Below are 20,455 nucleotides of genomic sequence, written 5' to 3'. Positions count from 1 at the left end.
TTTGCCCCCTGACACACCACGCGACACTTCATCTTTGCATCGCCTGGTGGCCGATAAGGCAACGAAGAAAACAATATAGCTGCAGCAGCGGTACGTGCCCCAGAATAGTACAAACGTGCTCGGCATACACAGGGCAGGCGGCTCGTTAGGGGAGGCGAAACAAAGGGGCAGCTGCGCGTTTGGGTGAAGAAAGAATGGACAATAACAAGAAAAGAAACTATGAGCGACGAATACACCAGAAGGGAGGTTGTGGCTGTTTTGCTTGTTGTACTTGAGTTCAATTAAAGCGTGCGTGAGCAACCACGAAATCAGAGCCGAAGCAGCGATTGACGTCACCGCGTGCGCAGAAGCTTGGTCGTTGCTAGTGCGTCATACTGCCGGACTGTGGAAGTTGATGAAACTCTAAAATCAGGCCACACCGACCACGCGGCTGCGGAAGAATAAATTCCATTTCCCGGGTACGCGACCCTCCTCTCTTGAGTGCCACTCTGTGCTGCGGCTGGCTGCTATCGGGCAGAATGCACTGCGCAGGCACAGTGCCGGGATGCAGCCAGACTTACAAAGAGGGAGATATATTTAGACTTTCTTCTCTCTTCAGTACTCTATATCTCAGTGTTTTGCAGCACTTGACCGCAGTACTGAATATCTCAAGCGTTGTCCACCTTTCCCGGTCCTGATACACAATCTGCTGGCGTCCGTCCTTCCACAATTGAGCTTTTTTTTGAAGGAAGCAAGGTGTTAATCACGCACGCCCTAATCGGATCCTCGAGCCTTACTAAAACCCAGTCAGGAAAATTACAAATGACAAACACTCCTTTTATGTCGCATTTTAATGTACCAGGAGTACCGCAGTGAATGGCAGACGCCATGACACTACTGCCTTTGTTAAAGGGAAGCTCTACTGCCAGTCTCTATAGGTTATCCATATGAACGCTCCATGGTGATTGTGGTGATTGGGTTACAGCGAGACCTGTTACTGCGCCGAGCCCAAGCGTTGCTTTGATTGGTCCACTGTCGCGTGACCATCATAATCACGTGCCTCGTGCTACCTCACGCTTCGCGCAACCGTTGTGATCAACCGGTCCCAAACGCTTCGAAACGCGTCTGGAACGTTGCTGCATTTAGTCGGGAGGAGAGAGCCGACAAACATGCGGTGGACTGCACAGAGGAACCTCGACAACATTCTCACGTTTGTACCAGCACATTTCATAGACAAAACTTGGCAGATTTTACACCATACTAAGCAACTCACCCTCATGTAAAGCCCTCACCCAAGGGCCCTTCAGGTATCGGTAACAAATAAATAAATAAATAAATAAATAAATAAATAAATAAATAAATAAATAAATAAATAAATAAATAAATAAATAAATAAATAAATAAACTCAGAGACGGTAGTATCGTGTGTCCGCGTATTGTACGCACAGGTCGGTAGGAGATCAACGATTGCACCGCTCAAAGTCGTCTTCGCTAAAGGATCAGCAACTTCACTGAAATGAAGGCCCATGTGGACAAGAACCTGGACAAATAAGAATTTATTGGACGTGAGGATGGGTCAGAAACTTTGCCATTGGAAATGACTGCGATTTGATAGACGCGCATAGGGAAGTGTATAAGGATAACAAGTCCGTAATTATCCTTACCGCAGAAAAAGGGTTAGCTAACATGCGCAGGGCAAGAAGTACTGTAGAAACTAAGCCAAATAAATAGCGGTGAAATCTGGAAGGCAGGCAAAAAAAAAAAAACGATCAAGGGACTGGGCGAAAATGCCCACGCCTGACTTATCTTCACACAGCGAAGCATATCAGTCGCAGTCGAAACTTTGGAAAGAAAGGTCAAGTATAGTCTTGCAACATATTAACGAAGGTAAATAGATTAATTTGGTATTGCTTGGATACATTCCATTAAAGATGTTGTCCAGAAGCGAGTTAATGAACCGCACCAGGACAATGTCAGATATTCGTTGTACACTTAATGGCTCAAGCAAGGATTCAACGAAACAGATCTGGGGAGATTGAAAGTGAGACCATCCGACACGAAACAATTTCCCTCGCTGACCAACAAAAACCAACTGGGAGACATGCTGCTACCATTTCTTGGTCATCTTCGATCCTTCGTCTGTCTTTTTTTTTTTTGTCCTCGTTGCTTCGCGCAGCGCGCTTTATTACACTGCGAAAGCACGATAGATCCTTGGCTTCCCACGCTTGTCTATTCGCTGTGCTTAAGCCGATGGCCTCCGTAGCTATCGACCTTCGTGTGCTCGCCTGCGACCGTCGGTGAGTGGAAAAGCAAGCACGGAAGTGACCCTTTCGCGACAGCACTAGAAACACAAGGTTGAAGTTTTGCCGCCGGCGGCAGCTGTACCCTAGAGGCTCAGCTGCTGATATCGCTTATGCGTTGCGGTTGTGTCGGCGACACGTTGATGCAAGCAGAGGCGAATGGATAAGCTCACGCTCTCCCTAGCTTGGCTTCGCTTTGAGCGCCTTTAACACTAGTTGTGCATCTTCTGGATATCGCTGCAGCTTTCCTGCGCTGCATCCCATCGAGTTCAGTGAAGGTCTCCCTGGGGCCTTTCTCTCCACCGATAATGTTTAACTCGACCACCTACCCTTCTTTGATGCGACGAACATTCTTCGGCCTGCAGTGCGTTTTCATGGTGGGGTGAACGAGGTATCCTCACCTGTTTCGGTGCGTTTGATGAAGCCGTGGCCGCTTGAAAGAACAGCCTGACGATGGCAGTGGTGCAGTGGTAAAGCGACACGCCACTGCTCTGCGATAGCAGGTGCTCCAAACCGGTGGGGCTCGTGAGATGCAGTTTGCGCTTACCGATATACCGATCATTGATTTTGCTGCCGCCTGTCACGGTTCGCAGTTTGTTCACTATCCGGTGGGCAGGCTGTGATGACGCCGCAAGGTCACGTGACCTAAGTGGCCCGTCTACCTCCTGGGGTTGCTTCTCTGGGGACCATCTGCCAGAGACATGCCCGTGATAATTCGCCTGCAATGCCGACGTAGATAACGCCGGCAGCGGAATTCTGGAGAACGGGGATTTTGACTCTATCGAGTTAAAATCTTTTTTCTAGCTCCGCACACACATTGCAAATTTCATGTTCATCAAAGCATGCTTATGCATTTTCAAGACCTTCATGCATTAAATCACAGCACAGGTAACAAGCAAAACGGGAAAACAATTCAAAGTTGGAAACCAAAACACGCATGTTGCAGTTTATGGATGCCTGAAAATTATTTGATAGTACATTCTTTGTACATGCAACACAGTTCTCGATGAGTGCTTGTAAACAAGTTGAAATTATCACTGCACGGGTTTGCAAGTGACGGGAGTGTATATTTTAGGCGCTCTTTCTCAGTGTTTATGCGCTCTGTTGGAATTAACCAGTTTTCGGGCTGTCTGAAAATGAAACTGGTTTTCTTTCCTTGTATGTTTGCCAGATGGCGAATATCATTCATATTATTTGTTGTTTCTCTTTTAGAACGAACGCTCAGCCGATATTGATGTATGTACAGTCTTTGTCAAAAATATGCAGCCCAAGGCGTTTGCTTCCAAGCCATGTAGCGGAGCTCTTTAGCACATTTGAGAGTCCTAAGCTTGGTTGGGTCGAGAACTTCCACCTCCGTGAGATTAGGGTCCCCGAATGTGCAAGGGGAGCCGTGCTGCAGGGCTCAGAAGCAGACCCCTTGGGCTGCATACTTTTGACAAAGACTGTGCATCAAATATTTTGATTGCACCAGTTTCAAGAAGAAAAACCTTCGCTGCGGGATTTACAGTTCGCAATAAAGGCGTAGCGAAGAAGTTTTTCTTTGCAAAATACAATTTTTTTGTAGACAGGAATATGTTGCAGTGCGCCATAAATGCCGTCTGTAGGGAGTGTAAAAATAAAATAGTGTGTTGCAAAAAAGCTGTTTAGGAGGTTTAAGAAGGATGCATTTTATGCAGCCAATCGGGCCGGTTACTCTGGCTAATTGTTTGACAACGTGGTTTCCATGATCTTTAATCCATAACATATTTGAAGAAAATACTGCACCAAGGGATTTGAAACCCTCAATGATTTCTGTTTGTCTTGAGTTAAATACGATGCTGTCGTACGTGAGAACCGATTGGTTTTCAGGGCAAAATATTACAGTTCCTTTATTTTTTTTAATCTCGCGCATGTAACCATAGTTTATGATCATTAATCGGCCATGATCTACGTCGTACTGTACGATTATATCAGACCATGATTGTCACTTCTTTGGAAACAAATCCTTGTATACCGTCGGCATATATCGTAAATCTGACATTTAGGTTACTGTTTACGATGTCATTAACGTAAATGTTTAAACACATGGCCTCAGTATGCTGCCTTGTATAACTACGGATTTTTTTTATGAATGCATATTATTAATGTCGACCGTTTGTTCCCTTGGATACGAATAGGATTTAAAAGAGAGAGAGAGAGAGAGAGAATGAAAAGGAAAGGTAGGGACGTTAACCAGATGTGAGTCTCCGGTTTGCTACCCTACACTGGGGATGGGGGATGGGGGTTTGAAAGATGACAGAGAGGAAATAAAAAAAGGAACGTGCACACAAGGAGACACACACACACGAGGCGTTCCAGTTAAAGTCTTTTACACAGGCCGGTAGATTGCAAGAAGCGCAAAAGCGCTTGCACAGCTTTCTTCTGCGACGGTGGGTCCTTTCGATGTTGTAGAATTCTTTTTTCGGATAGCGGTTGGTAGTCCAGTTGGTCAAGTTCATGGCTAACGCATGCCCTCTGTGGATTGTACTGCGGGCAGGAGCACAATATATGGCCACATGATTCTTCATGGCCGCAGTGGTCACAGGTTGGGGTGTCGGAATAGGATTTAATTTGCTATGCAGCCTGGCACCTGATTACGTAGTAGCGTAGCTTCTCTAAAGGTAACTAATGGTTTACCAGAGCAAACACATTAGATTGTCAAACATTTATTTCGTTAGAAAAGGCAGAATGCAGAAAATCCGTGCTAGGTGACTATCAGTCCACGGTCCGGGTCTGAACGACCAGGTCCGAGTTGACCAACACGGCCTCCCGTTGCTCGAGATTAGGAACTTGTATTGGAGATTCCGGGGGCAGCTCACCTTTACAGTTCCACAGTATGTGATTGCAAGTGGCTATTTCGCCCCATAGTGTACATTCCGGGTCGCAATAACCGGGATAGAACACTTGAAAGAAATATACGAATATTCCTACATTTGTATTGCCGCTGAATCATGTTTCATCAGTGACCAATGTACGGGTGTAAGGGCCTCCTCAGGCAGAGGGAATCTGCTTATTGCCCAAACACCCGAGACCCCTTCTGTGTCTGGATGATAAAAATAAAAGTGTACAATTCAGTTTTATGAAGGTGCACATAAGACATGCCTTTGAATGTATGTGTTGTATACTTCTTTTTAGTAAAACTTCTAAGATCGGCCATTATTTCGACCTTTTTAGAAAATCTGATTTGTCCGAACATTCCTTTTATTCTTATATCTACATAAAAACGTATCGAAACGTGTGCGATCTAGCTAAAAAACCTTGGAGCATGGAACAAAGTATCATTTTGAAAGAAATAGCCTGCTGAGGTGCTGTCAACAAGCTGGGCTTGACGCAGTTTATTTTAACGCTCTCAGAAAAAAACCTCGCCAAATGCAATAACTACCACGTCGCAGCATTGAAATTTCTGCGCTCCCAGACGCGCTCTCGAAGAAGGAAAGCTGTTTGTTTATCTGAAGACAGCGGCCCCCGATGGCGCTTTGCTTTTACGGTGGTGGATGCTCACGCAAGGTGCTCGCGCTAGGTATATATACTCCAGCTTGGCTGACGCGCATAGTTGAAATTGAAAATTGGTTTTGGGGGAAAGGAAATGATGCAGTATCTGCCTCATATATCGTTGGACACCTGAACCGCGCCGTAAGGAAAGGGAAAAAGGGAGGGACTAAGAAAAGAAAGGAAAAAAGGAGGTGCCAGAGTGGAGGGCTCCGGAATAATTTCGACCGCCTGGTGATATTGAACGTGCACTGACATCGTACAGCACACGGGCGTCTTTCGCGTTTCGCGTCCATCGAAACGTGGCCGCCGCGGTCAGGTTCGAACCAGGGTACTCCGGATAAAAAGGCGTTGATTAGAGGCTGTGAACAGATCAGCATAACGATTGCTTTCTTTTAGCGGAAAACCAATTTGACGGGTTACATTGACTTATTATATGCTGTTCTTTCTAATCTTAATCGTTTCTACTTAATTGTACAACCGGAGCTTATCTCCACTGCGAAGTTTCGGCTGATCGCGGCCCTTTCTGCAGCTCGAAAGCAGACGCAAAAGGGTAATGGAAACAGGAGCTGCACCTTTCGGCCTGAAGAGAGGGGTTGTGCCTTGGGGAGGCCGGTGGTTAAGTGCGTTTCGATTCAGGTACAAGGATACTAGAAATTAGACTTGAACGCAACACCACTGGCCGAGGTACAGCCAGCTCATCCAGAGGCTTGTCGCACGCGTTTCCGTTCAGCATGCAGGTGGCGCTGAAGCGGCAGCTCCGAGTACAATATGCGAGAGCCGCTGTGGTATGTGTCCAGACCGGCTCGCTCGACCGATGTCGAGCCGAAAAGCGGCTGGCAGCAGCAGCCTTTGCCAAGCGGAGGGGCTGTGGCGTAGGTTGGGGCTTTATCAAGAATTCAAAGCAATATCTTTTATGTCAGTTCGTCAAATGTTTAGAGGAATTCCCAAGGTGCAGTGATTTGTAATAAGGGGGTAATTATTAGCATCCACCCAAGCGCAGCCATATGGCTACAGAGGAAAGCTATACAGCTTTCTCAGAAACTTCGCAGTTAAAGAAAAATTGGTCCTGGTCCGGGGTTCGAACCCGGGACCACCGCTTCATCGGAGCAGTCGTTCTACCAACTGAGCTAACCAGGACGGCAAGCTTATAGTAGGGCGAGAACGAATTGATCAATAACTCGAAGTGAGAGCAGTGTGAGTCAAATGTTCAGGGGAATCTCTCATATCACGTAGGATCATGACACATCTCCATCAAGGTCATCCAGATAGTGACGCAGTGCGGGTTAGTTCTGTCGCCTTCATGGTACAGCCTTAGCAAATCCGTCGGGTTTTAGGATCCAGGTGCACAGCACCGCTATCCCGGTTAAAGCACGCAGTGTAGTAAGCGCATTTTTTTTTACTGCAACAAGGTTATAAAAAGCGCTAAGTCTACTTTTAGCACCGACTATTAAAACGCTGTAAAATTGTTGTATGAGTTGCAGTAATGTTATGTGCAACATTGCGACATTATATATGCATGCGTAACGGTGGGAACTAAGAAATAGCGTTATATATTGTACCGTAAGCAGTAGTCTGACGTTCAAATTAAACAGTGTGCTAAATTTCTGGTCTAAAATCTTTATAATGATCAAATTATAACCATACATACAATCACATAGCAGATTCTAAATGTTACGTTGAAATCACGACTATAAAAACCTTGCAGATATATTTAAAACATTCTGTTCAGATCTTTTCCCAACAATTTGTGCATTAATGATGTTTAACTAGAAGAGTTATGCAGTTCAGTATCTCAGATGGTGTTTGCTGTGGATTGCACGTGTACCCCGAAATTTCATTAGAAAAGTGCTCGCACACCACTGCCATTTATGGGACATCGTTCACAGTGGCTATACACATAAGGGTTAATTAAAAAGTATAGGGTGACCGACCAAGTCAAAATTTAATGAAACATACTGATGTTTCGGAAGCCCTATACGGCTTCCGAAACGTCAGTATGTTTAATTAAATTTTGACTTGGTCAGCGACCCTATATTTTTTCATTATGCCACCACCTGACCAGACGATATTTCGTCGTACTCTTGATTACATATAAGGTTCAAAGCCATTGTATCCGTCAGAAACCATGTGTACGAGTCGTGTGTACTATAGTTGCGCGGTACTGCAGAGCTGATGTGCCACCCCCACTGTGTCTTGCTCTTCAGCAAAATATTGAAGTACTGTACCCTCACGATTGGCGAATGTGGCCCTGCAGGGATAGGGAAAGTTTCGTATCATCATCATCATCATCATCATCATCATCATCATCATCATCATCATCAGCCCGATTACGCCCGCTACAAGGCAAAGTCATCTCCCATATCTCTCCAATTAACACTGTTCTGTGCCATCTGCGACCAACCTACCCTCGCAAACTTCTTATCTCGTCCGCCCGCCTAACTTTCTGCGGCCCCCTGCTAAGCTTGCCTCAATGTTTAGTTATCTTCACGAAAAAAAAATTTTTTTCAATATTTATTTATATTAAGTAAGAAACGTTAGAAAAAGAAAAAATAAAGGCAGTATAATAAAATTTCCCGAAAACAAAATGAACATTACGCTAACGCTTCGGTGCTCCAAGGCCATTCAGTGCTATCAATTAATGTGTTAATGGCGACGAAGTAAAAGGTAGTAGGTGCAAAAAAGATTCATGTGCCTGCCAGGGATCGAACCTGGGACCTTCCGCGTGTTAGGCGGATGTGATAACCACTACACCACAAGCACAGGTGCTTCTCTCGACTCGCATGGAAATTGTTGTCGACTGAGCTGCACGGGGCTGACCTATATTTCTAACCGGTATCAGCCCCTCAGGGCGCCGCGTCTTGCGAAACGCTCCGCTTCGACACAGGGCATCGTGCGGAACGCTGGCGACACCTGAAGGCAGAAGGGCAAACCATCGCAGCCGGCGAAAGCCTGTCTCTCTCTGCACTAATATAGATGAAAACCACTGCCCGAACCTTGGAGTTTCCGCGTGTTAGGCGTATTTGACACAATATTCCACAGGCGACGAATTTTATGGGCACGGCTTTTGCCAAGAAAGCGGCCGTGCGCAGGCCTGCAGTTTTAAAAAGGAGCCTGTGTGAGAGTTACGGGCAGTGTGACGCCTCGCCGTGCTCCCAGAGCACACCGTTTGGATTTGCGATACTTGCAATGGCTTGCTTCATTTGATTCAGCACACAGCGCGATCGGAGACACAGCCGAAAAGACGAAAAAACGAGGCGAAACGCAACCCCTCCACGATGCTTTCGGACCAACTAGCCCGCCAGAAACGCAACTCAGGCTTTGAGGGACGCCGTAGTAAAGGGCTCCGGATAAATTCGACCACCTGGGTTTCTTTAACAAGCACTGAAATCGCACAGTACACTGGCCTCTAGCATTTCGCTTCCATCGAAAGACGGCCGCCGGGATCGAGCCTGCGCCTTTCTGGTCAGCAGCTGAGTATACCATAACCACTGGGCCGCCGCGGGTGCCTCCTAATAAGGGGAGAGATTCCCTTCCCTTCCCTTTGCCACCTGCCAATTGACGCTGTTGGCAGGCGCGAAATTCGGGAACAGGCTCACGCTCTACAAGATGAATGAATTAGACAGGCAGAGCAGAACGATGGATCTAAAAATTAACATGAAGAAAACCAAAGTAATGTTCAACAGTCTCGCAAGGGAATACCAGTTCACAGTTGACAGCTAGGTGCTGGAAGTGCTAAAGGAATACGCCTGTTTAGGGCATGTATACTGACCGCTGATCCGGATCATGAGAGGGAAATGAGTAGAAGGATAAGAATAACATGGAGCACATATGGCAGGTTCTCTCAGATCATGAATGGCAGTTTACCAATATCCCTCAAGAGAAAAGTATAGAACAGCTGTATCTTACCTGCACTCACCTATGGGGCAGAAACGTGTCTTGCCGAGAGGACCCAAGAGTTCGCGGTGACTAAGTATAGCCTTGGCTGTGCATTCCACAGGACCCTATACGCCGCCTAAGCAGAAACAGCTGCGCTCAAATTTCGCAGTAGGGAGTGTCGCAATCGTCCTTAGAATTTTTTGTGGCAATTTTACATGAGGAGTCTTTTATAATGAGCTCTACATACAAACTTTTTAGATTCGTTTCAGTATAGCTCCAATCACGTGCTTGAAAAAAAACGCTTCAGTGGGAGAGAACATAAGCAGCAGGACTTGAGTTCAAAATACGCGCATTTATTGATAGGCCTTAATTACACCACTTCGTCGTCTGGCGGCGATAAATTCGCCAATAATCTTGTTGATCTCCGGCTCCCAGCTGTGAAACTTGGGGCCCACAAATATGTCGTAAAATGTTTGCGGTGCTTGAAGCTGTAAAATAGAAAAAAAGAAGAAACCCACATAAAGCCTCGTCCCGTGCGCTTTTCTGAGTGCTGTTTTTGTGCAGTTTTTAGGCGTATAAAATGCGCGCAGAATGCAGTTTTTGTACGCATAGAAACACTTCGAATACAGGGACAATGTTCTTTCTTTCACCGTCACAAAACGCTTATCTTAAGTACAAAGCGATAACAGTAGGGATCCCTCCCGCGCAAGTAGTCCTCTTTCGTCTAGTTTCTGTCTATATGTCCATATATGTGAAATTGGTCATCTTAAACTTTACGTTTATAGGCTCATACCGCTACTGGTGCACTCTTGCAGCGGTTAAACTATGCGCTACTGCTCTGTGATGTGGCTATTTCAAACACAGCCACCGGTAGGGGTTGTGAAATTCTCGCCGCTCTTGTCGAGCTTCTGTTAGAATCTACGCAGCGCCAAGGTGGGCACTTGGCAATTTTTATCGAATTTAATAACGCGATAGCATTAAGGCTCCCGTTCTGCAGACAATCTGGCGTCGTCGGCAACTGAAAAATCCCTGGAGAAGGAACCTAGATGGGCAACCTAGGTCACCTGACCTCATGGTGTTATCACAACCTGCCCATCTGATGTGAGCAGACTGCCCACCGTGGCCTGTGGCAGTTATGATTGGTCTCGAGAGATTGCTCGGGAAGAGCAACCTGGGTTGCACAACACCACTTGCCATTGCAGGACAGCGGCATATCGCTTAGCCCTGAATGCACCACTGCGCCACAAGAGGTACGAGGACTCCCAGGGATTTGTAATGTAAAGACGAAAGTGAACAATTCCGCACACATGGGAATCAACCCGTTAAAGCTATCGCGTCATACGCTTAAGGCGCAGAGTAAGTGTCCACTCCAATTTGTTGAATTAATATCATTGCCGCGTACCACGAGATGCAAGTAGCTCACAACCCGTTGAGGAGGCTACCACCAAGCTGGGTCACCTGCTTTTCTCGAACCGCGTGCGCCGAGTTCTCCGCTGAATGGGGACCTTAACGCTGCCGCCTTAAAAAATACAGACTGTCTGTAGCCGTTTAAAAAGGGCAATGTGTCTGATCGCGAATCCTAGCTGTATCTAGACCAAGATGGCCATCCCTGCAAACTCGATCAACTCCGAGGCGGGGCTGCAGAGCGAAGGGCAACCAACCATGGTATCGAGGGCCAGGTACCGAGACCACTCCAGGTGCCGAGACCACTCCAGTACTTGAGCCAGACGGTCGCATGCTCCTTGTTTCCTCACTCGATGATCTTGAAGGTCGAGTACATAGGCCCTATAGGAGGCCCATCAACCGCACGATGCGCCGACATTCACTCTGTCTTCTTGGAGCTCAGCGTCTCTGGCAACGCCGCAGTCTTCAGCCGGCTTTGTGGCCTTCAGGAGACAGCTACTCAAGCCTTAGGAACGCGCAATGCATGCACGAGGCCTTACAATGGGCAATAAAAATTAATAAAAAATAATGCCCCGTCCTTACATCCTATGGTACAACGGGCACTAAAGTCGGATACAACGAAGCTGCCAACACCCTTCATTGAAGGATTTCCAGCCAATGGCGTCGGCCGTTCGCCATGACGTCGTGGTGAATCGGCTATCGTTACAGTGCAGGTGGCTGGCAGGTACCCCCGTGAAATGAGAATTAACTGCGACATCAAAGCAATCGGTCGACGCCTTTGGCTGGAGGGCCTTCTTTGAGGGGTGCTTGCCACTTCATACTTGAGTTGCATTCGCCGTGAGCCTTGTTGTTCTTGCTGATTGTGCCCAAACGTCAAACAGCGTCTACGAACCCATAGCGGGATCCCTTTCCCCAAGCCTGTAGAGTGAGTGTCCTGCGCATACAGCTACCGACACTGCATTATAATAATAATAAACGCCTCCGCGGTGGCTCAGTGGTTATGGCTCTCGTCTGCTGACCGGAAAGGCACGGGCTCGATCCAGGCCGCAGCGGTGGAATTTGGATGGAGGGGAAATGCTAGAGACCCGTGTACTGTGCGATGTCAGTGCACATTAAAGAACCCCATGAGGTCGAAATTTCAGGAGCCCTTCAGTACGGCGTTCCTCATAGTCTGAGTCCCTTTGGGACGTTAAACCGAATAAATAGTCATTTAGGCTGTCCCCTGGTCGTGGAACCGGCACGACGATGGACACAAGGTGGAAGCTTGGGCACGTTGGTGTGCCATCACCGTTGCAGCGCAAGACGAAGGGCGAGACGAGTGCACAGACACGGCGCTGACTCACGCTGCGCACTCGTCCCACCCTTCAGGTTTTACGCTGCAGCAATAGCGACTACGGAAGTTCGGCTCACGCATTTCTTACTGCTCACGCAGGCTATGAGAGATAGCGCAGCGCATCCATGGAAACGAGTGCGGATGATACACAGCGTCGACGCTGAACAGCGAAGCATCCCGATACCGTGAAGGCGGGCGTGTGGCGCGGTTGGCAGCCGAGTTTCACCGATGCGGTTTTCTGGAAAATGAACACTGGAACAGCGACGACGTAGGCAACGGCCTACAAAGGCAGAACATCGCCAGTGCTCTTCCGAATTGTGGAACCTGCACGATGATGGAAGTGCCGCCCATGCATTTCTTGCTTCTAACGCAGGTTGGTACACTACCGTTTCACTCGCAGTTCAGGGTGTTTTTATTGACGGTTTCCCCTCAAGTTGTGTACATAGCACTCTTGTGAAGAAGCGTCGTTCGCAATGTTGGTTTGCGTTGTTGCGGCATTTCTCGTTTTATTTTTTGCTGCTCCTAATTTGTGAAGATATTGAAGTTAACCCTGACCCAGCGTAAAAGCATAGGGTGCGTTTCGGTTCTGTAGCTTCAGTTCTAGGTTTATGGTTTATAGGGGTTAGTAACATCCCAAAGCAACTCAGGCTATGAGGGACGCCGTAGTGAAGAGCGGAAATTTCGACCACCTGGGGTTCTTCAACGTGCAACTGACATCGGACAGTACACGGACCTCTAGAATTTCGGCTCTATCGAAATTCGACTGCCGCGGCCGGGATCGAACCCGTGTCTTTCGGGCCAGCAGCAGAGCGCCATAACCACTCACCCACCACGGCGGCTAGCTTCAGTTCTACGTACTGTCAGAAAAGTTGTCGCGTAGTATAGAAACGTTCTAGTTTAGGATTATATTTTATACGGTTTAACGTCCTAAAACGAGTAAGGCTATGAAGAACACTGTAGTGGAGGGCTGCGGATGATTTCGACCGCCTGAAGCTCCTTAACATGCACTCATAACGCACAGTACATGGGCCTCAAGCATTTCGCCTCCATCTAAATACGACCGCCGCGGGAAGTTCGAGTTTGATGAGCCATATCACAGCTGTGCGTGTCGAAACAAAACAGCAGGGAAATTTTATATGCGTATGTGTCTGGCGTACTTCATTCACCTAACCTTCTCTGCACGCTCACGCGCGTGCCTGCCTCAAGTGCGGTCAGTGTTTTAGCAGCTTCAGCAACATACATCACCATCTGGAGGCGCATTCGAAGCGAAGCCAAGATGGGAGCTGCGACTGAGGCCGAGAATTACGGACACTGAAGACCGCCATGCTATGATTGGACGAAGGAACTGCAGCCCCCTTGAGCATAATGTCGCTGTATTCGTGGAAGTTGGCTGAAAATGCTTCAGTTTTTCCGGAGCAAAAGTGGAGCAGAGCTTTGAAAAAGACGTCATTCGGAGCTGTCCATGTCTTCAGCGCGCTTGCAGTAGCGCCTGTTACGCAACATTGCAGAGTGTTGCAGTATAGTCAGTTTGACGTCCTGAGACTGAATGCCTTGTGAATCAACAGGAATTACCGTAGATATTCCACTGACTGCAAAGCGAATTCCGCGACGGAATTCTAATGGGCATCCTCTTCACGTTCTTCCTAACCGCGGTAGTAGCCACTTTGGTAGCGCCTCTTGATAGCTATCCTTTACCGAACAAAACACAGGGCGCCTAATTTGGCGACAAAGGCCTTCTCAACTCTTCTCACCCAGACCTCAAGCTGGCCTACATACAGCTCTAAGCCGCAGTGGCCCCTGCAACAGGAACCCAGCGAAGGCGAAAAGTGAAAGATGGAAGAAAAGGCTAAACTCTGAATTTTCGTTTCTGAAATATCGTTTTCGTAAACATGCCAGTAGTACGCACATTTTGTTCGCTATAGTTAAGGTGTAGGTGTTTAACCTCGCTTGAAAATGTCCGCTTTGCTCATGGGCCCTTAAGACAAACCGGCCAGGAGTCAGTAAAGTGGGAATGCAGCCAGATGAAGATAGGTTCGTTTATTTAATTAAAAGCACAATAGAAACTAGCATTAGAAGAGGAAGGGATGCTAGATTAAATTAGGAGTCGAGAGGCGGTCCTTTTCACGTGTAGGCTTTTCGCCTTTTCTTCTTCGCAATGTACTGGTTCGTCCAGCAGCGTGCTCCGCTAAGGCGGTTTAATAGTTCCATAAATGGCATCTTCTCAAAAATGAAAATCACCGATGAAGTTGTCGATATCCGGCTCCCATTGCTTGAATTTGAAACGGAGGATGTTCTCGTAGAACGCCTCTGGTGATTGACTTGCGTAAACCTAAAGACAAAAAACGCGCAGGAGGGTTTTGTGTTATCTGCACAGAGCTTCAAGATAGGGAGACGAAAATCAGTCAAGTAAGTTCACCCTAGAAAATACTCTTCTGTCATTTATTTATTGTATTTGAGCACGTGTCGTAACAGCTCTCAATTAAGCGGGACCGACACATCGTTGTAGACTTACAGAACAAAAGAAAGCATGGTGAAAATGGCAAGCAGAAGCAGACGGCAATGCCGTACCTGTACACAAAAGAGCGTGGCCAACCTGATGCCGTCGATGAGTAGGCCGGTATGGCGGCCCAACGCGAGCACGACCACGCCGTCCAAGAACAGGTAGGTCCCGAAGCAGAGCCAGTACTTGAGCCAGTGCAGCGTCTGGGCCGAGTTCCTGGACTTGATGGACTTGAAGGAGGACCATACCGGCCACAGGAGACCGAATACCAGCACAATACGAGCGCACGTACAAAAGTGCATCTTCCACCGTTTTTTTTTCTCCTGCTCCTTCATCGATCTAGTTCTTCTTCGTCTTCACTTCCAATTACAGCTAGCAGTCGCGGGGTCAAAGAGAAAGAGAGAAAGCTATTTAGTGAAGGCCACGGGGTTCTCCCAGCGCGCAAAATCACTAACCTTGGGGAGGAGTTCAAGGAAAAATGTTTTGGAAGAAAATGTGCAGAAAAAAAATGAAAAATTAACTAGCGGTCAGAAAATGTAATTATGGAGCAGTTCTTAAGTTAGTACAGACCACTGATCTTCACTAAGGTAATCAGTGGCGATCAGTGACACATCAGAAATAGAATGTTTGTTTGTCAATGAGGCGAATCTCTATAGAATGAAGGCCTGTGGGGCGAGTTGGTGCATGACTGAAAAAACTGCGGCGCAACGACAACTCTCTCAACCCAGCCCGTAACAACTTGTTACTGGCTGGGTTGAGAGCAAGAGAGCATTGTTGCGTGGTGAGTGAGGGTTGTAAATATGCCCCCTTTTTTTCCCAATAAACAGTTGGTAGTGCGCGCATGGTTTTTTTTGTCTTGTCTTGTCGTTGTTGGACCGCAGTTTTTCAGGCGAATCTCCTTGAAGAAGAAAAAACAAACTAACAATTCCGCGTCCTACTTGCGAATGAAATTACTGACGCGGCAGCCGACCTAACGTGATTTGACATTGTGTTTATCAGTTTGTTTATAGTGTGCGTATGCGTGAGCTATAACACTGAAAGCCTATTTTTCATTGGACTTACCTTATTACTTTAAAACCTTCTTGCGGACACCTTCGGTGTGTATTCGCCCTAATTCAATGACCACGTTTTTCTTCTTTATATAATTACTTTATTTAACCTTCTTCAGTATTTCTTACCACATTTAACTCAACCCCTCCCCAACACAGATTATCATGTTAGGGTTTTTTGAAAAGCCGGCTAAAAGCTGTTCTGCATTACACAGCCGCTCTTTCTCTTTCGCGCGCGTGCAATATAATAGCGTGACTGACTCTTCACGCATGCTACAAAAGGTGGTGGAATTCGTTCATGCAGCAGCCTATGTATGGTTTATCTGGCTTGTCCACAACCTGGGTATGTTATCACAAGCTTCGAAGCTCTGGGTTGCTTCTGCAGCCCAAAATATGCCCTACAAACAGCACACGGGCGGTGCGTATGTGCAGCCTTTGTCAAAGCAACAATCCCCACGAGTTTTCTAGTGGGGCTCGATCCCGAGAGTTGAAAACGAGATTCCCTTTCGAGATGTGCAGAAACGAACCTGCAGTGCTATTTACTTTTCACGAAGGCTGCACGATACTTCCAATATTTTATTACGCATGTAGTGTACCGGCTGTCACTGGTTCCCCCACCGGCCTGCGCCGACACTACACTGCGCCTGAAGGCAAAGAAGTTGCCCGGCGCTCTCTTGGTGCTGGCTCCGTCTGAATATGCTGCAAGGTCCGTCACAGCGGCTTGGTATCTTCGAGGACACACACATGTTATATGGCCTCAGGGATGTATGGTACCGAACAGTTTATTTTTTTTTTCAATTCGTTTCAATGGACGTCCAAACACGCATTTGGAAAGCACGCACCAGTGCAACAGCAGTAAAACTCAAGATCTCATTTCAAACTACACGCATTTATTGTTAGGCCTTAGTGCCATGCCGTCGTCTCGCAGCAAAAAATTCGCCCATGAACTTGTCTATCTCCGGCTCCCAGCTCTGTAACTTGGGGCCCACAAATCTGTCGTAAAATGTTTGCGGTGCTTGAAGCTGTAAAGAAGAAAAAAAGCCCAAATAAAGTCTCGCGCAATGTGCTTCTCTTTTAAGTCCCTTACTTTGAGAAGTTTTTATGTTTATAGCATGTCGTACCAGCCAGCCAGCCTCCTGCAGCACCCTTCCGAAAATAAGCTCAAGCAAGGTCAGATCGTCCAGTTAGTTCGGACGTTTAGTATGAACTTAGCTAATTTGCTCACTTGTGAGATACAATTCTAGAATGGAAGCCAGCCCTAGATTCGTGCCATAGAAATGTAGCTACACCCCAAAGCGTAAGATACCGCACCTAAAATCAGACTGCTGATGAACCACAAGCAAGCGAAGAACTTTTAGGCACAGTGAGTCGCAACCTGAAGAGCGTCTCTGGTGAACAGTTTTCAGATTTGAAAACAGACACAAAGACAAGCAATGGCAACACTTGCCTGTGATTTGCTCGCGCAAATACATTTCTGTCTTGGCAAGTAACCTCATCAGTGAAAGAGCGGCATCCCAAAATTAACAATGTTGATACCACCAGGCTGAATTAGAACGTGTTCGCCTTTTAGTGCGGGCTTGTAATACATGAAACGAGTAATATATTGAAGATATCAGTCAAGGTGATAATCGGCTTATGACTTGGATGTACAAAACCGACCAGGAATCATAAACAGAATCTCAAACTTGATAAAAGTAACCAATTGTACTGAGCCAATCGCGGTATCAGTCTGTCAGACTGCAAAATCACATCTCGAGCCATGTACCCGTTGATTCAGGGGTACCACAGGAATCAGTGCTGGGTTGGCTTCTATGTTTAATTTATATTAATGACACAGCAAATAACATAAATGGGACAATTAGATTATTCGCAGACGATTGCGTAATCTAAAAAAAACGAACCCTGGCGATGTTATTCAGCTGAAGTCTTCCCTCAATAAACTAATCAAATGGTGCAATGTATGGGAGTTGCAACTCAACTTGGAAAGAACAAAACACCTTAAATTTGCATCTACGTTAAAACCACTGGTTAATACATACACAATTAGTAATGCTCTAATTAATTCAGTTTCGACACCTGTATATCTCGAAATATTAGTTGACTCCAGTTTAACACGGAACGATCATGTCGAGCACATCGGCTTCCTCAAGCGACGGCTTCACCTCGCGAACCATGACACAAGACTTTTCGCACTGTTGTGACCCTGCTCCCATCCCGATGGCCATGGCGACCAGACACATTATTTGCACTTATCCGCTGACTCGAGAGCCACGGAGGACCGCTTCTACGAAAAAAAACTCACTTTCATCAGCGCCTGAGATTTCTGCAACTGCGGTATGCCACCAGGACAGCCACGGGAGACCATCTCAGACCAAGCAAGCTAACGAGCAGCGCACGCCGTGACGTACGTCTGTCCGGGTCGGGGACGACATGTCACCCCCTCCCCCTTCTTCGGTACACCGCCGTCACCCGACCGACAACTGTGGGTTCTTCTTGATTCTTGAGTAAAACACGTTTTTGGGCAAGTTGGTAACATTCTTGATTCATATTGCAGCGAAGAAGCACACACACACAGAGAAGGAACACGCAAAAAACACGGACGAACGCTGCACTCGCCTAACCACCCATGGCCACCCTGCTGCTGCTCTTCCTGAAGCCTCGAGGCGCATCCAAGAATCGACCTGAATTCACGTCTTATTCACGCCGGGATGGTCTAGGAAAAGGGAAGATCGCGAGCAACAGCCTTGGGGATAGCTTTCGGCGACATGGCCCAAGGGCGGTGCCCACGAAGAGACCTGCTGATTAGTGGGAAAAGGCGGGAACTGGAGGTGGAAACGGGAACTGGAGGTGGAAACGCTATTGAAGAGCTCCCGACTGCCTCGTCCGTCGTATTCCCTCAGTACTGCCCTCATCGTGCCGTCGTACCTTGTACAGTCTCTTTATTTGCACAATGGTGTGAATAAGTGTTAGCAGATTTGTCCTGTTGTTGTTCTCCCTGAGCCTTCCGGTCTCCTCGTCATTTCCCCTGCGAGCCACCGTTTCGGACCAGAATCCCAATAGCATATAACACGCTCATCTGGACTTCGTTGGAATACGCATCTATCATTTGGCACCCCCATCGTGTCAGTAGGACTAATCACCTCGAATCGGTATAAAACAAAGCAGCACAGTTCATCCTGTCATCTTATTTGCGATTTCAAAGCGTCACCAGACTGAAAGATACCCTCAATATAGCATCACTTTCCATACGCAGAGCATTGGCCCGACTATATTTTTTCACATTCAGTGACAAAGTAACGCGTCATTTTCTGGTTCGTATTTTTCCAGCCCATATTTTCGTCCTTTGTGTTCACACCTGTCACACACTGTGTTGTCAGGGCTGCAATTAGCCCCCTTAATTCCCGACTAAAGGACGCCGAAGAACCAAACAGCCTCTCCCCTCTCGATTCAGGGCGGTGCAGTGCACACGTGCGCAACGCATCTTCCTGAGCCTAAAAGATGCTGCCACTGCACCTAATATGTTGTCCCGCAGTCCATCGTTGCGTTGCCCGTGGAAACACCTATTGGGACGAAAAGGTACAGGAGGAATAGGAACAGAAAGCCGCCTAATAAAATGCAACTCCTTTCCTTCAATGCATTTCATTCTCGCACCATTTCTTTACGACGAAATGGTCTACAATTTTTTTATCCTGTTTTCTTTGCATTCATCCAACTCGCAAGCGTATCTTTCTCGGAAAGCCAGCCCTTTGCTTTCAGTGAGACAGCATAAGCCACGAAGGAAAGCGAGAGCGATATAAAAAAAAACGCAGAAAATTTTCCAAGAAGTGCGTTCATGTAACCCATTACAGGAGTGTCCCAGGGCGAACCATACCTGTATCCAGACCAAGATGGCCGTCCTTACGCACTCGATCAGCTCCGAGGGGGGCCCGCCGAGCGTCAGCGCGACCGCGGTGTCCAGGGCCAGGTAGGTGCCGAGACCGGCCCAGTACTTGAGCCACACGACTGTCTGCTCCTTGCTTCCTCGCTCGATGCTCTTGAAGGTCGCGTACATTGGCCCCAGAAGGCCCAGCAGCAGCACGATGCATCGGCACGAACACATCCGCATCGTTCTTCTTTCTCTTTGTCTTCTCTTCCGCAAGTTCGGCTTACAGCCGGCTCTGTCTCCTCTCGGAGACAAGCGTGAGGAACGCGCAACACGTGCACGAGGTGCGCGTGCGTCAGGCCTCTCCTTGGCGCGCTTCGACCAGCGGCAATTGGGTTGGATTGTGGGGTTTTTTACGTCCCGAAACGCTGTAGCGGAGGAATCTGGACGATTTTAGACCACCTTTGAGTGGGGGGTGTTTAACGTGCGCTGAAATCGCACAGCACAGGGACGTTTTTTGTAATTCGCCGCCATCAAAATACGGCCGCCGCAACCGGAACTGGACCCACGCTCTTGGGATCAGCATAGAAACGCCTAAGCCTCGGAAACAGCACAGCGGGAGGGCATTGTGCTGTGTCAGTG

At 47.4% G+C, this 20,455-nt stretch overlaps 1 protein-coding gene and 2 non-coding genes across 3 annotated transcripts; all 3 read right to left on the bottom strand.

Annotated features, from left to right (window-relative positions):
* Positions 1 to 6,852: 6,852 nt before the first annotated feature.
* TRNAI-GAU (transfer RNA isoleucine (anticodon GAU)) lies at positions 6,853 to 6,926 on the bottom strand. The gene has a single exon. It is a non-coding gene; the product is annotated as a tRNA-Ile (tRNA).
* Positions 6,927 to 8,476: 1,550 nt separating this feature from the next.
* Positions 8,477 to 8,549, bottom strand: TRNAV-AAC (transfer RNA valine (anticodon AAC)). Its single transcript has one exon. It is a non-coding gene; the product is annotated as a tRNA-Val (tRNA).
* Positions 8,550 to 14,508: 5,959 nt separating this feature from the next.
* Positions 14,509 to 20,384, bottom strand: LOC144127584 (uncharacterized). The gene is made up of 3 exons (XM_077660567.1): positions 19,823 to 20,384; positions 14,971 to 15,105; positions 14,509 to 14,731 (listed from the first exon to the last, which is right to left on the bottom strand). The coding sequence occupies exons 1-3, from the start codon at positions 20,054 to 20,056 to the stop codon at positions 14,624 to 14,626; spliced, it is 477 nt and encodes a 158-aa protein (XP_077516693.1). The 5' UTR covers positions 20,057 to 20,384; the 3' UTR covers positions 14,509 to 14,623.
* Between the last annotated feature and the right edge of the window lie 71 nt (positions 20,385 to 20,455).

The sequence above is a fragment of the Amblyomma americanum genome, chromosome 4 (genome assembly GCF_052857255.1).
Source record: "Amblyomma americanum isolate KBUSLIRL-KWMA chromosome 4, ASM5285725v1, whole genome shotgun sequence".
In the NCBI taxonomy this organism is placed as follows: Eukaryota; Metazoa; Arthropoda; class Arachnida; order Ixodida; family Ixodidae; genus Amblyomma; species Amblyomma americanum.
The sequence above is the reverse complement of the archived record's forward strand: the minus strand, read 5'-3'. Positions and strand labels throughout refer to the sequence as shown.